This window comes from Alternaria arborescens, assembly GCF_004154835.1.
Source record: "Alternaria arborescens strain FERA 675 chromosome Unknown contig_4, whole genome shotgun sequence".
Classification (NCBI taxonomy): Eukaryota; Fungi; Ascomycota; class Dothideomycetes; order Pleosporales; family Pleosporaceae; genus Alternaria; species Alternaria arborescens.
In genome coordinates, this window is record NW_021167859.1 from 582,595 (window position 1) to 604,342 (window position 21,748).

Consider the following 21,748-nt stretch of genomic DNA (forward strand, 5'->3'; position numbering starts at 1 on the left):
TTGATGTTAATGTATAAGTGGTTACATTATTCCTAACTTCTCAATATTGTACAAGCCATGCCATGTTCACTCATTGGACTCGAATGCTTCTATATATCATCCATAATTGTTCCTTGCCGAGTTCGTTTTCGACTTCTAAAACGATTAAAATAGAAATGTGCATGCAATGTTGTGCAACCTGCAATGGCTACAATCCTGTCAAACGCCTTCGCTATATCCATGGGACGGGGTTCCCAAAAACAAAACCCCCCAAGCCGTGCCGGTCCCAAATGCAATGCTGATGTGTTGTAATCAAGGCTGTCGTTGGCGTTATACAATGTCACCTGCTGTCGGTAGACGAAGTCGTGTATCTAACTTTTCGGAAAAGATTCTTCGTCATGAGATTCCTGCCGTCTAGTCCGGAGAGTACTCGTGATGCGAAGTGAGAAGTAAATGCGCTGGGCTGTAGTTCGGTTCGATAATGGTCATGTTGGACTGTTTGTCCTACAAAAAGCCCGAGTTCAACTTGCCCATCAGCAGGTCTCGTGTCATCTCGAAGCTGAGCCAACTGCTAGCCATGCTGGGCGCGACCTTGAGAAGGTTGGGTACGATACCCTTGTAGAGACCCCTAAAGCCTTCGGTCTTGATGATCTGCTTGATAGCATCGCCAATTCCCGCATACTGGTACCCCATGCCACTCATGGTGTTGATCTGGAATCTCCGCCGCAGAACATCAAACGGGTATGTGATGGTCTGCGCGACAGCACCGGAGACGGCACCTGCTCCTAGCTTGCCAATAGCACCGGGATCCTTCTGGCCGTCGCGTGTGAATTTTGTACGGGCAATCTCGTAGACCATGAAATTAAGGCCGACATACGGTGCGACACCTGCCACGGTGGGAAGGATGCCACGATATAGCGCCGGAATGCCACCCTCGGTCTTGTACATATTCGCAAGCAACGCCCACATGCCCGGTAACTTCTGGCCAGCTTCCTTTTTGAGATCGGAAAACGATGCGGATTGAATGGATAGACGGGTGCGGACGATATCGAGCGGGTAAGTGAAGGTTACGGATGTGATACCAGCAAGACCACCACAGAGTAGTCGCTGATAGGCATCGAGGGGCGCGCCTGGTTCGCTCTCGAAGAACTAGGGCAAGTCAGCTATGAGAAATTGGGGAAAATCCCGTTACCATCATTCTCATTGAAATTCCTTGATGTCCTCGTGCACCCCTAAAGCGCTCTCCGTCTCTCCGGCTTTCAGGTCCTTCCCAACTTACCGTCACCCCTCTCCTTTCTGATTCCTCCTGACGCAGAGTTCATGAAGCAAACCGCTCGCGAGAAACCTATAAAAAAAAGACGCTGTAGGAAAGAGTAATGACTTACTCGCTTATAGACGTTGTATGCGCTGAATTGCACAGCAGAGTATGGCACAATGCGTATACAGTTGGTGCCGTTTCCGGCCATGAAGCCTCTCCAGCCCTCTTCCCTCCACATCTTAGCCAGTGCCTTGGGGACCGACATTTTGTATTCTTCGCGACCAACACTCTGGACCTGAAACAAGATCTTAAGGCGTTCGAGCGGGGATACGACAGTTCGTGATACAGCGCCCGCTACGCCGCCAGCAACAAAAGAAGCCAGGACTGGCTGCGCGAAGACCTGGCGAATGCGCTGCAGGCTGGTGATGTCTGGCGTGCCGAGGGGCTGCGATGAGCGGTCAATTGACATTCTGTGACTAGACATTTGTCCTGTACTTACTTTTATGCCCTTGCCCGGTTCGTCGCTCATGATTGCAGGTGCTTGCGATTGCGGCTTCTCTGATGGTTTCGACATGGCTTAAGTCGACGTTACTGGAAACGTGGCGGTGCTGCCCTAGAAAGTGAAGTGTATATTGTCCGGACAGGGACAGGTTCTATCGAAGCAAAGAAAAGATCGCGCGACGGAATGTCGAGGTCATCGGAAGTTGGTGTTGCTGAGGTGAAGACAGATTTCCGGCCGTATGAGGTGAGCAGGACTTGTCGATTCACGGTGGGTTCGATCTTCCATGCAAGGCAGTTTTCAGATGAGTGCGTAGAGGTGTCTTCGCGCGCGTGTCATGGGTATTGTGGCTCGTTAGTGTTGTCGTGTTTGGATGGTTTGGTAGTGGAGATTTGAGGATACCGCGGGAGGAAGGAGCAGATTTTAGGCTAGCGCCACCAACCAACGAATGCCATCAGACATGCTTATAACAACCACGGTACTCGCTGTCAGCCCGGTCTTTCGCGACTCGATACTTGGCCCCGGTTGACACCTGTCGTCGTCTGTTTCCGGGGTCAGCCCCTTGATGGGGCTGACTACGAGTCCACTAGAATCACAGGGCTGACCCCAAGTCACAATGATTCGACGCGCATCATAGCAACACGTCAGGGGAACACAAGGGCAGGTCGAGGGAAACTGGCGTTGCGCCTCAGTCACCCCTTACTAGGCATGACAGTCAGCTGCGCGCAGTCACCCCTTTTATATCAGCTGTTGTTAGAGACGCAGCAGGTCGTTGTCCTGTAGTTATGCTGCTCATGACCTTGGTACGCTCTGTTCGTCTGAGATGGTTGTCGTCACATGCGGAACCGTCTCGCTTCCGGAATGCTACCGCTCTGTCACCACATATCACGAAGGCATCCAGAGTATACACTTTCCTGAGCACACGACCCCACACCCAGTTAAGATAGCGTCCTCACTAGACTCTAGAGGACAGCGGGGTACACATATCGGCCGTGGAGGTTGTAGACGATGCGAGGTTCCGAGGTCAAAGACGATAATAATCCGGAGATGACCTCATTTGCAGCCCCGATGAGTGCTCGCCATTGCAAACACAGCAGGCGTCCTCTAGTAAAGATGATGATGGTGTCGCTTGCAACAAATCGACGTCGGAGCTGCGTTCTCTTCTGCCGGAGGCTTTCTGCAGAGCTAATACTACAACTGACCTGTCGAGCTGTTGTTCATGTCCGTTATCGATAAGGATGTATAAGACCTGCGAGGGCAAAGGCGAAGGCGAAGGCTCAACCTTTGCGCCTCCTCTATGCTATCACGTCGCCTATTCCGGCAGCTCACCGATAGCTTGCTACTGGAATCGACATGTCGTCCAGTAGCATCAGCCTGCTTTGCCTCAACATGTGCGACCCGTGACTTTCGTCAACCAAGAAATGTGCCCTCATCTCGTCGTTCGTCTTCATCTTCGACCAAATGGAAGTCACGTCAAGGCAGGGACTTCTTCTCCAAAGAAGCTAAAGTCCAGGGTTTAAAGAGCCGCGCTGCATTCAAGTTGCTCGAGGTAATGGCTCCCTTTACGACAGATGCACAGTCGCTGACATGCAATAGCTCAACGGCAAGCACAAGCTATTCAAACCCGGACAAACCATTGTTGATCTTGTAAGTTTGTATACATTTTTGAGATGATATAGCTCATATAAGCCAGGGATTTGCACCAGGGTCATGGTCTCAGGTTTGACGGACACATCTGCTCAAGCGATCCCATCTTAATTTCTTCAGGTCGCTGCAAATCGTACTGCCCCAGATGGTCGCGTCATAGGTATAGATTTGATACCTGCACAACCACCAAGAGGTGTCTCCACTATACAAGGCGATTTTCTCTCACCTGTGATCCAGGACGAGGTTCGAGCCTATGTCCGAGATCCAGAATTGGGCCGACTTAGGAGGCAAGTTTCTGCAAAGGCGGATGAGGGGGTTACCGAAGAAGAGCTGGACGACATGGAACGTGGGTACATTGATATTGAGCGACAAGCTCATCTAGACGGTGCAGAACTCGAGCCGATCGGGCGGCTAGCAGAGGGTAGTGACGCAGACCAAGAGGATCTGTCAAGGCTCTCGTTGAAGGAGAGGGATGCGCGGCAAGGCAGAGCAGTGGACGTTGTGCTCAGCGACATGTCAGAACCCTGGGACCAAACGGCCGGCTTCTACAAGAAGAGCCTTAGTGACCCATATTCTAGGTTGATGAACACGAGTGGAAACGCGTTTAGAGACCACGCTGGTAGTATGGTAGGTGTCTCTGCGACCAGCCTCGGCCTGACTAATGTTTGTAGGACTTGTGCATGGCTGCCATGACATTCGCATTCGATACACTGAAGACTGGCGGTCACTTTCTCTGCAAGTACTACAAGGGGTCAGAGGAAAAGGCGTTTGAGACGAAGCTTAAGCGTCTCTTTGCCAAAGTATACCGAGAGAAACCCGAGTCGTCACGCGCGGTACGTCTTGTTGCGCGACTGACGTTCTTTACTGACTGGCTCCAGGAATCAAGAGAGGCGTACTTTGTAGCACTGCGCCGCAAAGAGACGCCCACAAAGGAAGAGGTCTTTGAAGAATAACAAAGGGGTTTACACATGTTCAGTGTGGAGTGGTATCTATACATATTACTTCGGTCCGAAATATGTACTGTAGATCCCGAGGAGTGATCACGTTTTGCGCTCTCTACACCGAGACTTTCCTCTTCGGCGCCATGTTCCGACGTCATGCAGCCACATGGATATATCACACACACTGGAAGGAGTGTTGAGGACTGGGACCCGGTTAACGAGGCCATCCACACACCGCGTGATGAGCTAAGGGCTCGCTTAGAATCGCAGGATGAGAACCTATGATGTAGCTACACTCGATTGCCAAGCTCATCACGAATACAACGTGGCGATTTCAGATGAGGCAGGAGTGCACAAGGGAGAGGGATAGCAAATGTGAGGTACAAGGCAGAGATGTGTGCTGCTTCCAAATCGCCCCATGGCGGCCCCGTCTTTCCCAGGAGTCAGGGACATGGCACATGCAAGTGGCCGTTTATTTAGATGCCGGATAAGAGCCCCAGGCCCGGTATTAATGGCAGGCCGCCGTACCTGGTGACAGATCTGGAAGCGTCTCGTCCCATGGCGGGGGGATATGTCAAGCATTTTTGTGGGCCCATGTGACAAGGATGCGGAAGGTGTGAGGTTGCTTAAGGCGCTGCATTAGGACATGCTTGCACGCCGATGCAGTAAACAGTCCTGCAGAATTTGGGCCGTTTCCATGTTCCTCTTGCAAGTGTTGCTTGCGCTCGTGAAAGACGCAGTCGCGCTGGAGTGAAGGGAGAAGAAGGCCAACGATGACTCGCTCGGCTGGCCTGAGCTGGGGTTGCAAAGCTTCTAGAGCCGAAACCCAAGCTTATCACGAACTGCACGTTTTCTCCCATCAACCCACCGATCAATCTAATCCGAGTTGTGCGACGTGGCCAATGAGTGCCGACAATGGATTTCAATAACCCTAATGCGTATGGCGGCCAGTTCGCCAATTCTCCGCAACACGCCCAATTTGATGCACAGGCGCGGCTTCAGCAACAGGGCAACCCACATGGACAATATGGGCAGACCGCATCTTTCCCGGGCATGAGTGGCGCCATGGGCAGCAACGGAATCCAGCCAGGAGCCCCATATCTCCAGCAGCGAGGTAAGCCAGTGACGTGCGCGTGTTCTTGATCTGCCCCATGGCCGCAAATGGGCGCGTTCCTGGCTGACATGACACCATGGAACAGCCGCCATGCAGCAACAGCAACAACAGCAACAACAGCAACAGCAGCAGCAGCAGCAGCAGCAGCAGCAACACCAGCTGTCGTCGCCGAGCCCCTACTCCAACGCGCCCTATGCGCAGACGATGCCCTCGCCCGCCCACCACCAGTTTGCCCAGAACCGCCAGACGGCCTCCCCCGCGAGCACCACCGGACAGGCGCCCTTTGCGACGCCCCAACCCCAGCAGTCGCCCAGTAGCATGCAGACCAACGGCCAGCAGCAGCCCATGAATCTCCAGCTGCCCGTCAAGGCCGAGCCGCCACAGGTCCACACGCCAGTCAAGCAGGTGCCCCCGTCGCCTGTGTCGCCAGTCAACCAGGCGCGCAGTGCCGACCGAGTCGCGACCCTCCTCGACATCAACAGCATCCTCATAAAGGAGGTCTGCGAGCTCCAGGTGCAGGGCAAGGCCGGCCAAGTAGGGCCCACGCCAGAAGGGAAGCCCGAAGGCGATAAGCCCCAGCCATCCAAGGAGTACGTAGAGTGAGTGCGCCGCCTCCCACGCGCCGTCTCAGCTAACAAGCCCAGCTACATGCGCCGCCTGCAGGCAAACCTCGCATACCTTGCGCAGAACGCCGAGAAGGTGCCCAAGCCTGGTCAACAACTACAGCCTGGGCCTGCCATAATGTCGATTCCCGCCGCCCCCGCCGAGCTCGCAAAGCTGTATACCAAGCTCCAGGAGCTGTTTCCGGGATGGAAAGGCCAAACTCCCCAGATGAAGCAATCACCAGGACCACAGCGCATCAACTCGAATACCTCACAACCACCGAATAGCGCAGGCCTGCAGCAGAATTGGGGGCAGAACGCTATGCAGCAGCAACAGCAGCAGCAACAACAACAAGCTAAGCAGGAGAACCAATAAAGGGTTGAACAACCTCCTCCATCGCAGGCGTATGGACGGCGTTACTGTACTTTTATACCTTGTGTAAGATTGGCGTAGACAAGACGTGCTTGTCATGGGTGTTTTTGAACAATTATACAAAAGAGTCGGACACAGGATGCTTGTTGAACTACATGATATCGGCAGTTCACTTCCAAGAACGGTTATTGATAAGCGTCTCAGCGGGTATATCTCTATAATTCGGAATTACAAAACGGTCGACACAAGGCAGCTGCAGTTACAAACAATTACAGCTAACAAAATGTGGCGGAATCAATCCAGCTACGCAGATCGTGGAATGAATCACACACTACAGAGATGGACAAGGTTGTTGGGCCCACCCAATCTAGACAAGCATAATGGCATGGTCTCCGGGTAGTTGAAGCATGCTGATACGCGTCCAATACTAGCATACTAATCACTACGTCTTCGGCCTTGCAACTATGAATCGTATCTACCAATTCGGTGCAGACAACGTCACCATACCCGCAATTAATGAATTGACGAACACTCCGAAGTGAAAGTACTCAACGGCGCCACCGCGCTACCTTCCAAGCACTCGGTTGCCAAAATAGCGGATCCATGATATAGTCTCAAATGATCGACACTACCGCTAGGAGTTGCAAGGATTTGTGTTGCATAAGACTACTGCTGGCGCAAGACTTCCTTATCCTTGTCTGCAGGATTCAACCATCCGGCCCGCTTCATGCGAGCAGTCAATAGTGGAAGACTCTCAAAATCCTGAGAACGTGAGGTATCCATTATGGTCGAAAATGCTGTCAACCATTAGTAAGCCAGTAAGCACAGCTTCGTATTTAGCATTGAATGACTTCAATATGGCGCCCTGTCGGATCTGATCACATCTGTTGACGTATTGCGCTTCATAAGGGGAACCATCAAAAATAACTGGTCTAGCTCTTTGCGTTCATTCTCACCACCCTTGACATTCTATAGCTAGCTATATATGACCACCACTACAGTGTGACTTGCTTGAGGCGACGTGTGTTTCAGGTATCTAAGGTCGAATAAGAGTCACACCTTACAAGCTGTGGCTTATTGACCGTACTTGTACACATTCCAGTCAATACCGATTTTGACCTGTCATTCCTCGTCGAGAAGAGGAACTCGCGCAACAGTGAACACGTCGAGCAATCCGAAAAGCGCTTTTTAGACTATTGGGTATTGTTCATGGATAGCTGGGATTGGATCCCCTTATGTCGCCCGTTCGAAATATCTGACTCACGTTGACACCTTAAGGCACACCACGGCTTACACGTAGTGCTTGCCTGACGTCATTTCAGGCGAAGGCCATAGTCAAGAACGCTCTTCCCTTCACTTCCTTTGGCATCAACAGGCTCTTCTGCTTTTGTCAATACAAACCAAAATGACCAAAGTTCTGATTCACGTAGAGCTCAACAGTCGTTACAACGCCTTCGATACATCAGGAAAGCTACCATTCAGTGTGGTCTTTGGTCTTTGTCGGTTACAAAAGTCCGATACAGACCCTCGACCAATACTCGTTGAAACGGCTGGTTCAGTCTTCGATGTGCCTTACGCCCTGACGCATGGGTTACTTACACTGTACGAAGAACGCCCTGGGGAATCTACGAAGTGGGTTGAAGTGGATATAAGCTCGATGGGCGAGGTGGATGAGAGCAACTCAGGTTGCATCTCAGTTCCGTCTCCGATCCACCGGAAAAAGAACTGGAGAGATGATCTCACGGTATACCTATGTGCTATCGATCCCCAGGGGGTGTTAGCATTAGTCCTGAAGCCGCAAAAAGGATACAGGATAAAACTCGCAAGCCGCGACCTTGGTGTTAAAAAATGGGTGTACAGTGACCCAGAGAAGTTCTCCGACAGCGACGGAGACGGTGTGGAAGCGAAACTGGTAAACAGTTACTCTCACGGCCATGCAGCTTTTAAGGTTGTTGATAACCTGACGTTTCCACCCCAACTAGAGGTGAGGATGCATCTAGTCAAGAGTACGTCCTTGGAAGTCACTGTTGTCAATACTGGCTCTGAGACTGTGACCGTACAACCACGGGGGCACCAGAACTTTCTCGTCCCATGGGGTCCTTCGGCGCCAGAACCTGACACACTCGACAACCGCCCAAGGATCATCGACCAGTCAAAGCAACGACAATCGCCCGTGTCAAGCCTCTTTGTCGTCAATGCTGCAACTGGTGAAATAGTGCGCGGACATCACGATACTAGCATCTGCCACTTGAGGGATTCAAAAGCCGACCTGCGACCGACGATTGATGAGTTGTCAATCTTGAAGGCTGAAGCCCCAGTCGTTAACGTAGTCGATATTAGCTCAAAGATGAAGGGCCTTGAGGACGGACGATACAAGATTCGAATGCATCCAAAGGGTTGCCGATGGTGGCGCGACGTGCTGAGGAAAGAGGAGGGAGAAGGCGAGAAGGTCCCAGTGCGTCTATGGAAGAGTTGGACTGTTCCAATCATGCTGGATTCAGAGGACGAATTAGAGATAACCATCAAAGATGGGAAAGTAGATGGAAGTGCGTAAGACATGATCGGTAGCTTAGCGGATGCTAATACGCGCGCTGACGTCATGTTGAACATGTCGCGTGGCACACGTGTGGCAGAGTTGTTGCTGTTGTACGCGTAACATCAATTTGGGCACTGTCATACGCTGACGATGTTCAGCGCGCCGAACATTCTGCAGCGATGAATTCATTACAGTACGGAGAGGCAAAGGGAGCCGATTTCGGACCGTCGGACCATTTCATTTGACATGACGCCATATCAAAAAGTCCCCGATTTACTAATCTACATCGCCGCCATAGACACCGCACCAAAGCTCTAGAACACACCTCAGGCACCTGATTGCTCTCACAAACTTCACAATGGCTTCTTTTTTCCCTCGTGCAGCTTCCCGAGCTCTTCGCTCTTCAGCGCGCCCTGCACTAAGGGTACAGCGCCCTGCTGCCCCGCTATTCCGTCGTGGATTCGCGCTCCCAGCTGAGCAACCACGACTGAGACTGGGATCCATTGGTATGTGGTTCTTGGAGAGAATTCCAAGTCAAGAGGTGAATCATACTGACCATGCGTAGCACCCAACTTTCAGGCGAAGACTACTCATGGCGACATGGTAGATATCTCCAACAAATTGTTTGTGGAAGATATACTGACCTCAAACAGGACTTCCATAAATTCTTGGACAACAAGTGGACCATCCTATTCTCGCACCCTGCCGACTTCACTCCCGTTTGCACAACTGAGCTTGGAGCTTTCGCAAAGCTCAAGGATGAATTTGATGCGCGAGGCGTCCAGATGATTGGTTTGGTACGTCTCATCGTACCTCTGGTGGCTTAACATCAGCCTACTGACGTATACTGCAGAGCGCCAATGACCTAAGCTCGCACGACCAGTGGATCGACGACATCAATGAGACGTCCAACACCACGGTACAATTCCCAATCATCGCTGACGCAGATCGCCACGTCGCTTTTCTCTACGATATGATCTCGCAAGACGACCTCGACGCGCTTCAGAAGAACGGTGGCATCGCCTTTACAATCCGTTCGGTCTTCATTATCGATCCGGCAAAGAAGATTCGCCTCACAATGTCGTACCCCGCGAGCACGGGCAGGAACACTGCAGAGGTCCTTAGGGTCATCGACAGCTTGCAGACAGGAGATAAGAAGGGTATTGCGACACCTATCGATTGGCAGAAGGGCCAGGACGTCATCGTACCGCCCAGTGTCTCCACTGAGGATGCGAGGAAGAAGTTTGGCGATGTCAGGGAGGTCAAGAAGTACTTGCGCTTCACTAACGTCGGACAATGAGCGCACGTGTGAGGCGGAACATAAGAAAGTTCATCATAGTACTAAGCGGCTCAAAAAAAAACATGCGACCTTCACGAGCGGCATCTCATGTTACTCGATATCCACTAGAATTACATAATCCAAAGATGCACTCTTGACTAGACGCATTCTCGTCTTTAGTCTATTTCCTTGGGTACCTGATTGTATTCTTCTGCTACTTAATGTTCAGCAATGCTCATGCTCTGCGTAGGTTCCTTTTCCATATGTTGATTTCAGTCCTTAGATGTTATATTTTCTCAGCATCCAGTGTTTCCTTTCGATAGCATATACATCAGTCGTGGGGGGTTAGGCAACTTGGCAGGAAATGAGCAGAAATTGATTTTGAGCTTAAGAGAGCGCGGTAAGTTTTGTTCCCGATAGGTCTTAATACGCGCAGCGAAATGTAGGTTGCGTGGGTAACGCGTCCCATCTGCTCAGGATTCCAGTCTCTTTCTACACTACACGATGGCACGCCAAGGTAGGTTGTGAATTCACAGAATGCATTTAGGGCCTCACTGACTTGTACACTGGCATCTGCAGGATACCTTGCCCGAAGAATGCGACAAGCTACTCTCAACCTACCATAGTGTGACACAACACGCAAAGAAATGTGAGCGCTCGGACCTGTATACCATTCGGACATGTCCGTGGCTGGTTCGCATGGAAGCACCTATGGATTCTTGCGCGTATGCAACGCACGCTGGCTTGCACAAACGCGACCCTTGAGGAGAATTACAGTGTAGCAAATGTGAAAAGTTCTGGTGCGACGTTTACCTTCTAGCTGGACACGAGATGAAGTGCAAGGGTGAAGAAACGACCAAGGCCAGTGCGAGATTGGATGGCTTACTACGATCAACAGAGGCAGGTCGGCATTGACAGAGTTTTTTCTGAATGTTTGATATGCGTTGGATTAACAACACACGCAAATGTAGATCCTTATCAGGACATATCCATATCCAACATAAGTACCAGGGTATCATTCGCAACGTCTCCTACGATCCAGCCGGTGCCGCGAACGACAACCTTACAACCTGCCCTCCATCACCTCCAGCTTCTTTCTTCCACCCAAGCACCTCATCCTTGTTTCTGTCTTTGTTGACCTCCCACGGATTGATAAATCCTGCACTCAGGTTACCCGTCTTTACACCTTGAATAGCGAGCTTTTGCTTCGCCTGAGCAATGTATGCGTTCAAATAGCCTTGAGTAATAAGGCTGCCGCAGATGCACTCCATCTCCAATAGATCAAACTCATGGGTGTATGGCTGCACCCCTTCCATGCCAACGAAATCAGGGTCGATGTATGTTGACTTATTGGTTGATGCGTGGTCTTGGAAGATATGACCGAAGTTCCGGCGACCTGGGCCGCGGTCTTGCGCGGCCATGGCGGCGTTCTTGATGAGCGAACGCGCCTCGAGGAAGCGGAAGATAAGAACCGCTGCGTTGAGGTCGAGCAAAGCTGCTGATTTTGATGCTTCGCCTATGCTTCCGGTGAGGATGAAAGTCTTACGGAGAAGTGACCACCATACGAGAACCTCACAATAGTTGCCAATAGGGTAGAAAATCCGGTACTTGATCATGAACTCTGCACTTGGATGTGAGAGGTCCAGGTTCGTTATTCGGCGGAAAGTTTCGAGGTCTCCCTTGCGAATTGCACGAGTGAGCGGTTCGAATACTTCGCGGAAGCCCACGCATGCAGGGTCATTGTAGATATGTTCATTTGGGAAACGCCCAAGGATGATGTTGGCAGCGACAAGGCAGACGGCAATCAAGCGACGTTGACTCGGACATTGCCTGTGGCAGCCTCTGTAAGCTAGTTCCAGAACGAGCTGAGCTCCGTAGAAGTTGGTGTTGCTGAATTGGTATCGCCCGAGGTAGTAAAGATAGGTGATGCGTTCCGCAGCTGGATAAATGTGTAGTGGTGGTGATGAGTTGGATATGTTGTTGAAGATGGTTTCGCAGCTTCCAAGCTTATCGGCCTGAAACAAAGTCTTCAAACATATATTTGCCATTTTGTAGATTCCAACCTTCTTTCCATCAGGCTTGCCGTCTTTGATGCCGCCTGGCACCGTGTTACGGTCATTGAGGCATATAATGAAGGCCTGTCGTACAATGTTGGCCGCCCTTTCGGGCAATGATTCACTTTGCCCATCCTCGTCGACGTCGGTAGTGATGAGATGCATTGTCAGGTCGGGCCGCTTCTCTAGTCCAATCGCCACTCTTGCAAACACCTTTGCATAGTACATGATGGTGGGAAGCATCAGGATGCCTTTAGTAGGATGCTGTAAGGCGCTGTTTGCTCGCCTAGGGATACGTCAGCATCGAGTAGTTTTGAGGCATACACTTATTGACCTACGGTTGAAGATCTGTCATGAGCTCAAACACCAAAACCAAATTCTCTGCGTCTACGTCTCGGAGAAAGGTCATCCATCCGACGAGAAAAGTAACCAACGAACCCCAAGACTGTACTGGTCTACCCTCCTCATCCTCTGACTCTGCTGTCTCAGTCACAACTCGTCTGACAAGATCTTCAAGACGTTTCTCAGAATCTCCATTGCCAGCAGGGTAATTCTGCTGCAAGGATTTAATGAGTTCTTGATGATCGGGTGGAAAAGCATTGCCTTCACCTGGCTCCAGAAGCACAATCGACTGCAGTTGATATGGATCCCCGGCTTGAATAGCGACGTTGACCGCCGTACACAAGCGTGTCTCTACATCGGGTTGGCTCCGGAAGAAAGACATGGCTACAGGAGCCACCGTTGGTGGTTAAGTGAAGAGTCGAGCTAAGCGGTGGATTCAAAGAGCAGCAGCAGAGCGCTTTAGGCTTAGCGTCAGGTCCTAGCTCCCAGACTCACCACCCGCTATATCCTTGTCGCCGATCTGTGAGAAACATCCTTTATTCGTTCCCACACTTTGGTCGACGTTGGCCACTAGGATGGTGTCTTGAACCAAATTCACATGGGCAACTCGAATATGGAGGAACCGTTGGGTGGGAGACCTTTGAAAAGCAATGGCGAACGCTGTCTCAGCTTGCGCGGCCGAACGCAACCCAGCAGTCTCGTAGGCTTTCACATGTCAGACCAATGCAGCGGTTCCACCGTGACATCACAAGTGGTAATATGCGAAACACAACGTCCGAAGCTGCACGTTTCCGTAAGGATCCGCAAGAGGATAAACGCCACCAAAACAAGTCAAGCTCATGTAGTTTTAAGTTCTGTGACTGTCACCCTGCTTTCACCTTTGCATCTCTATCCTCCCGAAAAGCCAGAAAGCCATCTGCCAGGATGGGTTACTTCTGGAGTTACATCAAATATTTCCTCACCCACCCTGTCCTCTTCATTTACCAAGTCATACAATATGTGCTTGATTGGGTTCTGTCGCCAACACCGCCACCACCACACCCAAACCTCGTGCGCCCAAAAATCGCTGTCATTGGCGCAGGTCTAACCGGAGTATCTGCTGCATCACATATTGTTGGCCATGGCTTCGACTGCCGCATCTTCGAAGCCGGGTCCAAGAAGAATCTCGGTGGAATTTGGAGTCGGGTGAACAATACATCTGGTCTGCAAATTCACTCGCTCATGTACAGGTTCCACCCTTCCGTGCACTGGAGCCAAGGATATCCGGATCGCCAGCAAATCGTTTCACAGATCACGGAACTCTGGAAACGATATGGTCTTGAAAGTAAGACTGAGTTTAACACACGTGTTGAAAAGGTGTACAAAGATCCTCATGGGCGATGGATCATCAATGATCCCTCTCACGGACGGTTCGATGGTGTAATAGCTGCAATTGGTACTTGTGGTGATCCTAAGATGCCCACGCTACCTGGCCAAGAGAATTTTAAGGGTGAAATTTGGCATAGCTCGCAGCTCGACGGCAAGAACGCTAAAGGCAAGAAGGTTGCTATTATAGGCGGCGGTGCCTCCGCAGTTGAAGCTTTGGAATTCGTAGCTAGCTCAGAAGCAGAGCACACCAACGTCCTCGCCCGGTCAGAGAAATGGATCATCCCACGAAACCCGTTCATCGATAGCCTTCTTGCTCTGAACATCTTCGGCAGCGAGACCATCTTCAGTTGGATTCCTGAGTACATCCTACGACTTTTCTTCTACCGTGACCTCTACGATATCTCCCCTGCGCCCAACAGCGGAAAGGGTCTGTTCACTGAAACACCAATGGTAAATGACCAAGTGCTAGACCTTGTCCGTTCAGGCAAAGCATCATGGCTTCGCGGCGACATCATGGGCTATGACGAATCCGGCAATGGCATCAAGTTTAACAAGCGTGCTCAAGGAGTTCCTAAGAACGGCCCTGGCTCTGAGAAACTAATTGAAGCGGATATTGTTATCATGGCAACGGGATATAAGCGTCCAAGCCTAGGTTTCTTACCAGATGAAGTCTTCAACGAGCCGTACGAGCCACCAAACTGGTACCTCCAAGTCTTCCCACCTGAACACCCTTCAATCTGTGCAAACAACTGCACATATGTCAACGCTATTGGCACAGTTGGAAACTACCATATCGGCATCTACACACGCTTCCTGCTTATGTACCTCGTTGACCCTCTGGCTCGACCGCGCACCTGGTGGATGAAGCGCTGGATCGACATGACGCGGTTCATCAAGAGCAAAGCTCCTGGTGGGGCTTTCGACTTCTTCACATATTCAGAACTGATCTATTGGTTCGTTTTTACGATTGCGATCAATCCATTCAGGTGGAAGTGGGCGGCTTTCGTGTTATGTGGTATTGGGAAAGGATTGCCGTTCAGCGTAGTAGAGCAAGAGGATCGAGCACGAAACGGCCTGGGCATGAGACATATTTTGAGTAACCACGATAACGGAGAAGACTAGGTTCTTGTGGTTCAGAGGCTGACAGGAGCGAGGCAGCGATGTATATCCCAGTCTCTAATGTAGTAGGCGCTGAAGAGTTCACTCTTCAACGTGACTCCAATCCTTTATGATGAGTGCGCAACATGCTTTGGATGAACACATCGTTCATGCACATCCCGACTATCTTGCAAAAGTTTTTGATGCCATTCCATGAATGAGAGCGGTAGAGAATCCGATATCGCCATAAACCAGCTCTTGCATCCCTTCTCTTATACCAAGTTTAATACCACTGGACGCACCCATCACCCCGTAACATGACTGATTGTGTCCCAGCGAGCATTCTTGACCCTTTGTTCAAAATATCGATAGATACCAATGTGCTGTGGACAAGGTAGGCAATCGATACTTGGTATGCAAGAGCGTGAAGCGATACCGTCGGGCTGACACAAGAACAATTCGAGAGGGCGCGACGGCGATTAAATACTTCACGTTGCTCTGTGCAACTAAGATTCTACGTGTTCAATAAGAAAAGGAGCAGGCGGTGAAGTTTTCCCTATCGATATCGCAGATTGCGTGGTCGGTGCCTCTGCCCAAACTCCACCCCCTTTTGCACATTTTGCAAAGTTTGCTCACGGTATGCACATAATTCACTGACTCTTTCAAAACTTTGGATAATACGAATGGGTTGTGCAAAGAGGAGCCGGCTGGGTACACATGAGGCGCGTCTGACCCCATGCATCTCCATGGCAACAATGTTGCAAATATGCGAGAGGCGCCGGGCAAAGCTAAACCGTCATCCGGCAAGATGAATCGTGAAGATTGACAATGGAAGATGATGCGCAATGGTGTGTTTAGAAATCTGAAGGGTCTACCCCGCGGGAAGGCGAAACAGCGCTGCAGAATTTTACCGTTCTTTGTACTGGCGAAATTTAAATCTGGAATGTGACGATGCTGCGGATGCTCACCGGATGTCCCCGCAGTCACAGGCTGAAAGCGCGTGTCACAGCGTCCCGCGTTGTCTCAGAAAACGCAAGCTCCGAGAGATAGGAACACGCAAGGCCGCAAGCGAAGGCGCCGCTTGCATCGAGGTGAAACCCGTGCTTCCTGTTGGAGCCTTGCACCCTCGAGGTATATTACTATAAGTGAATCCTTTGTCCGACGAAAGAGGGTCTGATGTGCAACGTGCTGACCGAGAACGGGACGCAAGGGATGATTTCCGATAATGGCTGATACTCGTGAACGCTTCAAGGAGCTTCAGCAGCTTCTGGGTTTTCATGGTGAGTGACCCTCGGGCCCGAAACATGTCCCGCGATAGTCTTGAGAATCATGAACAGAGTTTTTCTTCACACAAAGTGTCCACCATGATGTATTTGGTACTGCACATAAGTCGGATGCGTCCGGCCAGGTGCTGACACGATGAAGTCTCAAAGACACCATGACAAAGAGTTTGCGGCTAAGCTGCCACCACAGTGCAGATTTTCAGGGTCTCGAAACGCGAGGCCTCCTCTGGCGGCATGGTCAAGCGGGCCCCGAGGTCTGGGGTATATGACGCAGACCCTGTGGTGAGACTCGCCTTCACCTATTTAGGTCAGGTGATGGCGCGAAGACGGTTGTTTGTGTACTATAAGCTTGACGCGTCGCACCTGGAGACGAGACGATGGTTTTTCGAGGCGCGTGCAACAAGCGCCACACACTGGCCTTGTCGAGTGTCTGGCGGTCCACTAAAGGAGGGGTCAGCCCGTTGGTGGTGGGGTCCAGCCGATCGCGTGCCGGTTATGAAGGCTTTGTGCAAAGTGGTGGTGGGAGAGCCGCCGTTCTCGAACAACGACTCAGCTCGCCTCTTAATGGCACCACAACAACTATGACAGCGGCCCCCGGTCACTCCGAGAGGCCATGGCTGACGATGGTGTTGTTGTTGCGAGTATTAGCGAGGGTGCTTGGTCGACAGGTTGACAGTTGTCTGAACTGGTTTGCAGAAGTTGGAGCAAACCGGTCGATAAGAATAGCAAAGTTGGCAGTTCATCTCAGCCTTATTGCCTATGACGTTCGATGTATGTCGCCATCGCGATCGCAGAGGGGAGAGTTCGATCGCGAGCACGGAACTAGAGCGGTAGCGTGTAGGACGGAGCCTTTCCTGTTTTATGTACCCAGTTGGGTCTAAGGGGATCAGAGGGCGAACGGGCCGGGGTGAGCTCACGTCGTCAAGCCAGCGGCGCCTGCGAGGCCTGCGACGTCGGTCTCGCTGCACCGAATTCAGACTGAAAATCTCCCGCTCGCCCAATGAGTCGGGCAAAGGAGAGGCAGCCAATGGGGCGCGTCATAAGCCGTGTTACAGCGAGGCGGTTCCCTGGCAGAGTCCCTGGCAGAGCAGCCAAGCTTGCTGCTGGGCCATACTATGACGAAAGTCTACGCAGATGAAGACCGAGCGTGCCGTCCAAGACATCTCACGCGTCTTGAACGAGGCTGGAGTTGGGGTAGTTGGTGCCGAAAGAGGTATGCAGTGTGCGGTAGTATGCATAGATATGCTAGGCTGGTGGTTCTTCGGTAGCGAGTGGGCAGCTCTGTCGGTTTCCCTTGGAGACGGTTTGTACGTTACGCAGCACGGCTAGAGCACTCCACGCAGAACCACTCCGAGGGGAGAAATTCTCTCGGCGGCGCGAGTTTAGGCGCAGAGCGAACGTATGGTTTCACGTATCGTGCTGGGCTGACAGGGAGCACCCATTCCGCTTGCGTCTGATCCGTGCCGAGCTAGGGAATTGCTTCTCTGGCAACGCGATGCTGAGGTGCAGCTGGAACTGGCTGGAACTGAGCCTCATCGAGATTCATTTCAGGTCAAGGTTTCGGTGAAGCATGTCACGTTGGATGGTTATATTATGGATCTGGCTGTCAGTGCTGCAAGACGGTGACAGTCGGGCGATGTTGCAATACATGGAACAGCTGCGAACGCTTGTTTACGTCGGCTTCGCGTGATTAGCTGCAGGCTGCGTATTGCTGCAGCTACGCGATGGACTACGTAGGATCGAGATCAAATCAGCGGCCGGTGTACCTGCGGCGGCATTAGAGGCTGCGGATCAACAGCATAGCTCTGGGCTGAGTGCATAGCCGGCGCAAGCAAACTCCAGTCCCCAGTATTCTTTGTCCCGTGCTGAACATTGAGGCCTCCGGTGTGTGCAAGCGCCTAGCTCTAAAGCCTACGCCCTGGTCGTCGGCCCTAACCTGAACCCAGCAGCGGGCTACCCCAGCAACCACGGCATCCTCAAATCCAGCTGCGTGACCTGGACCCGCCTTCCTCTTCTCTACCCTTCTCGCACCCAAGAAGGCCCAATCCCCTCTTTAAGTTGGCTGAGGATTTTGGACGACGGTTGCTTTGCTTGGATTGATATTAGGAAGAGAGTATCGTATAGGCAGTCGCTACCTCGTTCACCATCCACTACGCCCAACACAGAGCCGCTCTCAGCCTCATGTCCGGAGCCCGCCTCTAGCATCTCTACCACGGCCACGACCCCATCGAGCTATCTCACCAGCTATCTCACCCAGCATCTTCAGATTGGAATTAGTTTTCCCGTCTTGCATGCTTATCGCCAGTATCGCCTTTTCGACATCCGTTCAGTGAAGACGTGCAAACGCTCGTTGCCCGGTACTACGACTACGACAGCCACCACCATCACCAACACCAGCCCATCATGGAGATGTCTTCACCTCTCGCGGCCATGCACCCGCCGCCCATCCCCGGCCCCTGGGGATACCGTCGTGACCTGCCACAATCGAAGCCGTTATTTGGAGGAGCACACAGCCTGGGTCCCAAGAGCTTCAACTTCCGCGACCTCAGCATGAAGAAGAGTGGGGGAGACTACTTCACCCTGCAGCCCATGCGAGGCTCGTCGCCCACGACCAGCCTGGCCGCCGACATGTCGAGCAACCTGCACATGGACCAGAGGTACAATCCCTCTTTGTCCCTCTATACCTTCCCATTGCGGTACTGACATGCTTTGTTGTAGCCCCCAGCTCCAGACGCCTCGCCGGTCGCTCTTCACGTCGAATCTCTTTCAGCAACTCGACACACGGGGTAAGTGGCTGTGCATTCACTCCAAACGGGAGGCATCATGCTGACAGGTTCAAACAGAAATCACGACCCCACTGGCTCGTTGGGAAGGCGTTACGACTCCGCCAATCCCATCGTCCTCGCCCGGCTTCGCACCAGACTCCATGGACATCTCCCCTCTTCCCCACAAGGCACCTTTCAGCTTCATCAACGACCGCTGCCTGCCCCTACCCTCGCCCTCCCCAGAGGTGACCCCAGGATCCGACAGCGACATGCTCACTCCATGTGACGACCTACCTACCCCACCCACATACTCTACACCCTCACTCGAGGTACCACGACCCGTGTCAGCCGCTGAGTCAGTACACGAGCCGCTCCTTCACTCAGTCCATACTAATACAATATAGACGCCGAAAGTCCGCTCTGCTCAGGCCCTCTCTTTCGCGCCACAAGAACTACTCTACTAACAGTGTGTCGTTCAAGGACCAAGAAAAGCCATCGAGCACCTCGCTGCCGGCTTTCCAATTTGGTTGCGGTGACTTCGCCAGGAACTCGTCTTCATTGAGCTTGGATGAGTGCTTTACTGCCTCCCCACCTCAAGAACGTCGTCCCACCTCCAATGGCTCTCTCTTCGCATCGAAACCCAAGCCCTTTTCTCTCAACTCTACTGCCGCTCGTGCCAATGGTTCCCCTCTCGCCGCTGTCAGGAAGCCTGTCGGCCCCCCTTCTCGTCGTCCCAGCAAGTTCCGCAGATCGTTAAGCATGTTCGAAAGTCCCGGTGAAGTGATGAATGCCAAGCAGGAACAGGATGACTACCAGCCCAGTGGGCTTCAGTCTGTGATGGATGTCGATGATGCCAACCCACTGAAGCTTCCACACTTCACTACCAGCGAGCCAGAGAGCCTCCCCCGTATTACCCACGAGACATTGGTGGAGGTCCTTGACGGTGCTTATGATCACTTGTATGACAACAAGGTGGTTATTGACTGCCGCTTCGAGTACGAATACAATGGTGGCCACATTGAAGGTGCATTGAACTTCTGTGACAAGGAGAAGCTTGCCGAGCGTCTCTTCCAGGCTCCGTCAAGTGACAACACTCTTCTGATACTGCACTGCGAGTACTCAGCGCATCGTGCTCCTCTCATGTAAGTCCTTCCAATACCCCCGCCTATGGTCATCACTAACAGCAACAGGGCCAAGTTTGTTCGCTCGCAAGATCGCAAGGAGAATGCGCATCAATATCCTCACCTTTCGTTCCCTGAAGTTTACATCCTTGACGGCGGTTACAGCTCCTTCTATCATGCACACGCAACTCGCTGCTATCCCCAGAACTACCTTCGCATGGATGCCAAAGAGCATGAGCAATCCTGTGAACGCGGCCTTAACAAACTCAAGTTCAAGTCGCGTGCTAAACTCAACCGTGCTACCACTTTCACCTTTGGGCAGCACTGCCAGATGGAAGACAGCCCTACAGCCATGGGCCGTACAAGATCTGGAAACAACCTCTTCACCCTCGGCAATGACTCTCTTGAAATCGGACGTGTCAACGCCGCTTCCCGTCGCATGGCATCTTATTAGGCCTGCACAACAACCAACCAACACTATAACGAAACTAAACTAACTCATGGCGGATTGATTCACGGCGTTATCGATGATTGCTGCATGGCATTGGATCCCCACAGCATTGGCGTTTGGTCCTTTTCCATTTCCGGGGCGTTTGAGCGATTCCCTTTGTTCTGCATCACTCGGGATTTTTGCACAGCGGCTCCAGTCTGCATCTGATCTTTGGGGTGTCCTGTCCCCGTTTTCGTTTCTATACCCCTTGTCGCGGTGCCGTGGGCCCGGGCAAAAAGTTACCATTTCTTGATAGGGATTGCTGGATACCCATCTTGTCTACGGCGAGCGCTGAGCAGTCCAAAGAAGGCTGCCTCGCGAGCTCATTCATTTCCTTTGTTCCTAGTACCCATCCTCACACGGATCTCTCCTGGCTCAGCAGCGCTGAATTATCGCCTGCACATGTTCTTCAGAACAAGAATCTAAGAATCATCACGAAACCAAGTACACAAAACAGGTCTACGTGCCTTTAAAGCATTAATCACCTACGCGGCATCTTCTGCCAGTTTCCTTAATACAATTCATTCGATATCATACTCGGCCGCACTCATACTGGACTCTGTCATTTCTTGCGTCATGTATGCTTCACCTGCTACTGCTCTCGCTGGTGTATTTACAATTGCAATTGTGAGGAGGTACTTGGCTGTAGGCAATGCTGAGGGTCGAAGGATCGGTTCCAGCAGTACTGCGATGGATTGAGCGACAAATAACAAAGAATTCTTCACCGAACCAACCTGCCAGTACCACTCTCCTGATGAAGAAGTCGCGATGCATTAACCCCATGCACAGTTTATATGTTGAGCTACCTGGGCAGAAACTAGCTATAGCTCATATTGAAATAGTGCGGTAGCGACGGCAGTTGATAGCTGCACTGCATTAGCTCATGCCTATGCACCTTGTGACTTGCTTGCTTCTTTCGGTGTAAACAACGTCTGGATCACGACGCGGCTCTCTCCGTGTTGTGTTGAACGCGTCCGACGCGTCTGCGCTAGAGCCCCC

The 21,748-nt window shown here is 51.8% G+C and overlaps 8 protein-coding genes across 8 annotated transcripts; 6 read left to right on the top strand and 2 right to left on the bottom strand.

Moving 5' to 3' along the window:
* Window positions 1–483: 483 nt before the first annotated feature.
* AA0111_g2295 (hypothetical protein) lies at window positions 484–1,811 on the bottom strand (the record flags this gene model as incomplete). Its single annotated transcript, XM_028648050.1, has 3 exons — window positions 484–1,128; window positions 1,365–1,682; window positions 1,737–1,811. 3 exons carry the CDS (start codon window positions 1,809–1,811, stop codon window positions 484–486), a joined length of 1,038 nt encoding a protein of 345 aa, XP_028510254.1.
* Window positions 1,812–3,033: 1,222 nt separating this feature from the next.
* AA0111_g2296 (hypothetical protein) lies at window positions 3,034–4,336 on the top strand (the record flags this gene model as incomplete). Its single annotated transcript, XM_028648051.1, has 5 exons — window positions 3,034–3,285; window positions 3,333–3,383; window positions 3,504–4,010; window positions 4,055–4,216; window positions 4,262–4,336. The coding sequence occupies 5 exons, from the start codon at window positions 3,034–3,036 to the stop codon at window positions 4,334–4,336; spliced, it is 1,047 nt and encodes a 348-aa protein (XP_028510257.1).
* A 903-nt stretch (window positions 4,337–5,239) lies between these two features.
* Window positions 5,240–6,416, top strand: AA0111_g2297 (hypothetical protein; the record flags this gene model as incomplete). Its single annotated transcript, XM_028648052.1, has 3 exons — window positions 5,240–5,438; window positions 5,524–6,037; window positions 6,083–6,416. 3 exons carry the CDS (start codon window positions 5,240–5,242, stop codon window positions 6,414–6,416), a joined length of 1,047 nt encoding a protein of 348 aa, XP_028510256.1.
* A 1,402-nt stretch (window positions 6,417–7,818) lies between these two features.
* AA0111_g2298 (hypothetical protein) lies at window positions 7,819–8,967 on the top strand (the record flags this gene model as incomplete). The annotated part of the gene is made up of 1 exon (XM_028648053.1): window positions 7,819–8,967. One exon carries the CDS (start codon window positions 7,819–7,821, stop codon window positions 8,965–8,967), a length of 1,149 nt encoding a protein of 382 aa, XP_028510259.1.
* Window positions 8,968–9,307: 340 nt separating this feature from the next.
* AA0111_g2299 (hypothetical protein) lies at window positions 9,308–10,249 on the top strand (the record flags this gene model as incomplete). Its single annotated transcript, XM_028648054.1, has 4 exons — window positions 9,308–9,455; window positions 9,515–9,552; window positions 9,603–9,746; window positions 9,803–10,249. The coding sequence occupies 4 exons, from the start codon at window positions 9,308–9,310 to the stop codon at window positions 10,247–10,249; spliced, it is 777 nt and encodes a 258-aa protein (XP_028510258.1).
* Window positions 10,250–11,259: 1,010 nt separating this feature from the next.
* Window positions 11,260–13,006, bottom strand: AA0111_g2300 (hypothetical protein; the record flags this gene model as incomplete). Its single annotated transcript, XM_028648057.1, has 2 exons — window positions 11,260–12,568; window positions 12,621–13,006. 2 exons carry the CDS (start codon window positions 13,004–13,006, stop codon window positions 11,260–11,262), a joined length of 1,695 nt encoding a protein of 564 aa, XP_028509828.1.
* Window positions 13,007–13,548: 542 nt separating this feature from the next.
* Window positions 13,549–15,114, top strand: AA0111_g2301 (hypothetical protein; the record flags this gene model as incomplete). Its single annotated transcript, XM_028648058.1, has 1 exon — window positions 13,549–15,114. The coding sequence occupies one exon, from the start codon at window positions 13,549–13,551 to the stop codon at window positions 15,112–15,114; it is 1,566 nt and encodes a 521-aa protein (XP_028509773.1).
* Window positions 15,115–18,776: 3,662 nt separating this feature from the next.
* On the top strand, window positions 18,777–20,713 carry AA0111_g2302 (M-phase inducer phosphatase; the record flags this gene model as incomplete). The annotated part of the gene is made up of 5 exons (XM_028648059.1): window positions 18,777–19,030; window positions 19,092–19,159; window positions 19,217–19,493; window positions 19,543–20,280; window positions 20,329–20,713. The coding sequence occupies 5 exons, from the start codon at window positions 18,777–18,779 to the stop codon at window positions 20,711–20,713; spliced, it is 1,722 nt and encodes a 573-aa protein (XP_028509772.1).
* Between the last annotated feature and the right edge of the window lie 1,035 nt (window positions 20,714–21,748).